The 4,172-nt window shown below is 37.2% G+C and overlaps 1 protein-coding gene across 1 annotated transcript in view; it reads left to right on the forward strand.

The window, feature by feature from the left end:
• HSF5 (heat shock transcription factor family member 5) overlaps window positions 1-4,172 on the forward strand; it is a 32,575-nt gene that overhangs the window by 21,047 nt on the left and 7,356 nt on the right. The window contains exon 5 of the mRNA XM_012648416.1: window positions 1,305-1,482. Coding sequence (XP_012503870.1) covers window positions 1,305-1,482 — 178 coding nt within the window. The remainder of the gene's footprint in view (window positions 1-1,304; window positions 1,483-4,172) is intronic.

Consider the following 4,172-nt stretch of genomic DNA (forward strand, 5'->3'; position numbering starts at 1 on the left):
TTTTAATTTAGATTTACTTTTTTTTTTTTGAGACAGAGTCTCACTCTGTTGCCCGGGCTAGAGTGCTGTGGCTTCAGCCTAGCTCACGGCAACCTCACTCAGACTCCTGGACTCAAGCGATCCTTCTGCCTCAGCCTCCCAAGTAGCTGGGACTACAGGCATGCGCCACCATGCCCGGCTAATTTTTTTTATATGCATATATATTTTTAGTTGTTCCAGATTATTTCTTTCTATTTTTTTTAGTAGAGACGGGTCTCTCGCTCTTGCTCAGGCTGGTCTCGAACTCCTGACCTTGAGCCATCCACCTGCCTCGGCCTCCCAGAGTGCTAGGATTACAGGCGTGAGTGAGCCACTGTGCCTGGCCACCTTTTTAAGCTCTAATTTTAGATCCAAATGTCTTAAAGTTTCTATCAACTCATTATTCTTTTTTGAACCTGACTATTAGAGCCAATAGATTATATGTTAAGATAATATTGTAAATTCAGTAGACAAAAGATAGGCCTGTTATGTTTTAAATATGCCTGTAGAAAGAACACAGAATTTGTCTTTGTTCCTTCATAGTCACATCTGAACTATTTTGTATCTTAAAACTGCATTCACATACATAGTAACTTTTTCATTAATGAATATATCTTGAAAGCTGTGTTTTTAACTTTTAGCTTTATTTCATTGCCTGGTTTTATTTTAAAATAAGTAAAGAAATAGAGTATTTCAGAAGTTAGTCACCTTGACAAAGGGATTTAACATTCCAAAGAAAATTTAGAAACTCCAAGAAAGAAACTCATATCTTATAAACCGGGCAGAGTTTATAGAGGCTGAAGCTTATACAATTTCCAAGGCCTTTTTAAAACAAAGAATGCAAAATTAATAGAATAAAGTGCCCCACTGACACCATCTAATAGGATCATGCCAGTGGCCATTCCAATATCAAACAGGAGAGGAATTCTGATGGACCTTATGCTAGAGTGAAAAAAGATAGTGGTCTTAACAAATCATGGTTAAAATATCTTACCTTTGTAAATTAAAAAAAAAAAAATCAAGCCTCAGGTAAATCTTCCCCTGATCATCAGTAAATATTTTAGCTCCATATACATTTCAGGGGTTTGCATTTAGGGAAATATACATCTTACTACTGAATATTTAGATAACAAACTTAAAGGTAGTAACATTCATCAGCACGAAAAGCCTTACAAGTTTGTTTGTTGGATTGTGTTCGTATAATAGAACTCCTTTGATAAAATATCTCAACTTTTAGTAGATATTTTGGGGAAGTCTCAAAATAATGAGTGGGTTTAATATTTTAGGTGGATGCCAGTATAAAATGCCAGACCAGTCCACCTGAGAATATCTTGCCTTCAGAACAGATGGGATTCCTCATTTCAGAAATTGGGCCTGTTAGCAAGCCTAGTAAAGATACAGGTTTATCCACTCCAGCCAGATACAGAGAGCGACGGAGCAACTCACAACCAGGAAAGTCCCCTGGTAAGGATTATTGTGCCCTAGAGTGATAGAAGTAGAACCAAGGTGTAGAATTAATATATGAATGACAGTTTTTCTGGGTCTTCACATATTATTCATATTTGTGTTATACCTGTCACATTGCTGTTTTCACTTAGCCGTAATTTTAACTCTATATTTGTTCTTAATTATCCTTATGAAGCATATCATATTTTCCTAATATTGCACATAAGAATTTGAGCTTTCAAAAATATCGAAATATAAGCAAAAGCAAAGGAATTTAGATTATTTAACTTGGGGAAGGCAAGGATGAAGGGTGATTTAATAACTATCTTCAGATGCCAAAGACTTTGTAATTATAGATGTGCCTGTTCTCTTATTAACACACTATAGGGCAAGAGGGAATGTGCTTAGATTGTCACAGGAGAAAATTAGATGGACATTAAAGATATTATCCTGAGCACATTATAAAGATTCTGTAAAGTATAAGTTTGCTCATGTCCTCTCTTTAACTCAATGACACCTACATTGAGATCACCTGAAAGAGTGGGTTTGCTTGGGAAGATAACACCCGTAATCCTACCTTTGCCGTGTCTGTCAGAGAGTCTTAAAAGAGGAGCTTGAGAAAGGTTTGAGGCCCTGTTAAAAGGCACTTCTTACTACTACTTCAGGTTGAGGTACTGAAGCAGTTGGATGTGTGACCCAAATTACCAATTATTGACCCTAGTCAATAGGCGGTCAACCACAAGGAGAGAAATACTCCCTTCCATCTCTGCTTGCACACCAGGTACCTCTAGCCTGAGCTCATCTCTTTTTTTTTAGGGCTTTGCTGAATGTGTCAAGAAATAGTTAACGCGTTGTGAATTTTGTGAATATTTTCCCCTATAGTTGTATGCTCACTTGGCATGTGATCTGCCTTCCAGAGTATTACAGGTAATGATTTTACCAAATGTTTTGGCATGGTTAGCAAAGATCACCAACATTCTAGCTTGCTGTGTCCTAACCACCTGCAGTCTGACATATATCATGTGTTGATTACTGATGGGTATATTCTGAGAAATGTGTCATTAGGTGATTTCATCATTGTGTGAACATCATGGAGTGTACTACACAAACCTAGATGGTATAGCCTGCTATGCATCTAGACTATGTGGTATAGCCTATTGCTCCTAGGCTACAAACCTGTACGGTGTGTCACTACACTGAATACTAGAGGCAGTTGTAACACAGTGGTAAGTATTTGTGTATCTAAACATATCTAAGCATAGAAATGGTACAGTAAAAATATTGTATTATAATCTTATGGGATCACCATTATATAGGCAGTCCATAATTGACCAAAATGTCATTATGCAGCACATGACTGTGATACCGTGATGTGAAGAATGGGAATCAGGCCAGGCGCGGTGGCTCACGCCTGTAATCCTAGCTCTTTGGGAGGCCGAGGCGGGCGGATTGTTTGACCTCAGGAGTTCGAAACCAGCCTGAGCAAGAGCGAGACCCCGTCTCTACTAAAAATAGAAATAAATTAATCGGGCAACTAAAAATACATAGAAAAAAATTAGCTGGGCATGGTGGCGCATGCCTGTAGTCCCAGCTACTCGGGAGGCTGAGGCAGAAGGATCGCTTGAGCCCAGGAGTTTGAGGTTGCTGTGAGCTAGGATGACGCCACGGCACTCTAGCCCAGGCAACACAGTGAGACTCTGTCTCAAAAAAAAATGGGAATCAATATTAGGAGATAACTAGAAGTCTCTGTCACATGAACTAAGGGAAAATATTTACAACACAAAATATAGAGCATTGTATTCGTACAATAGAAAAAGCTCCTACAAATCAAAAAGAAAAAGACAACCTAATAAAAATAAATAAAATGATATTGTGCAGTTCAGAATAAGAAATACAAAGTATATAAAAAGATGTTCAACTCCTCTAGTAATCAGAGAAATGCAAATTATATCAACTAAAAATTTTTGCCAGTCTGGTCGGCAAAACTTTATGGATAACATCAAGGTTTGATAAAAGTATAGGGAAAAATGAACCTCCTCTACACTGTAATTGGAATGTGAATTTGTATAGCCTTTTGAAGGACAATTTGGCATTATCTGTAAATAACTAAAATGCTCATGTGCTTTGACCCAGGAACACTAGTCCTGAGAATCTCTCCTGTAGAAATATGTATATTCCCAAAGGTACTCAAAAGAAGTTCACTATAGTGTTGTTTATAATAGCAAAAATTTATGGCCGGATGCGGTGGCCCATGCCTATATAATCCTAGCACTTTGGGAGGCCGAGGCGGGAGGATTGCTTGAGGTCAGGAGTTCAAAATAATAGCAATAATTTAGAAAAAGCATAAATGCCTGACTTTAGGGAACTAGATAAATTATGATAAATTCATGTAATAAAATACTATGAAACTATCTCATAAAATAGAGTGGTATGCTGTGACCTAGAGAGATAGGAAGTGTTTATCACGTATTAAGTGAATGAACAAGTTGCAGCACAATATGTCTAGTACATCCCCTTTTCTAGGAAAAAATAAAAGCATATACTGTAAAATTATAGAAAAAAGTCTGGAAGTATATGATAAAATGGATAAATTTAACACTGGTTACCCCTGAGAAGATAGAATTTGAGGGTACAAAATTTGAGGGTATTTTTAACTTCTCAATTTATGTATGTATATACATAGTAGGATTATGGGAAATTTACACCCC

Source organism: Propithecus coquereli, unplaced genomic scaffold, assembly GCF_000956105.1.
Source record: "Propithecus coquereli isolate 6110/MARCELLA unplaced genomic scaffold, Pcoq_1.0 Scaffold285, whole genome shotgun sequence".
Lineage (NCBI taxonomy): Eukaryota > Metazoa > Chordata > Mammalia > Primates > Indriidae > Propithecus > Propithecus coquereli.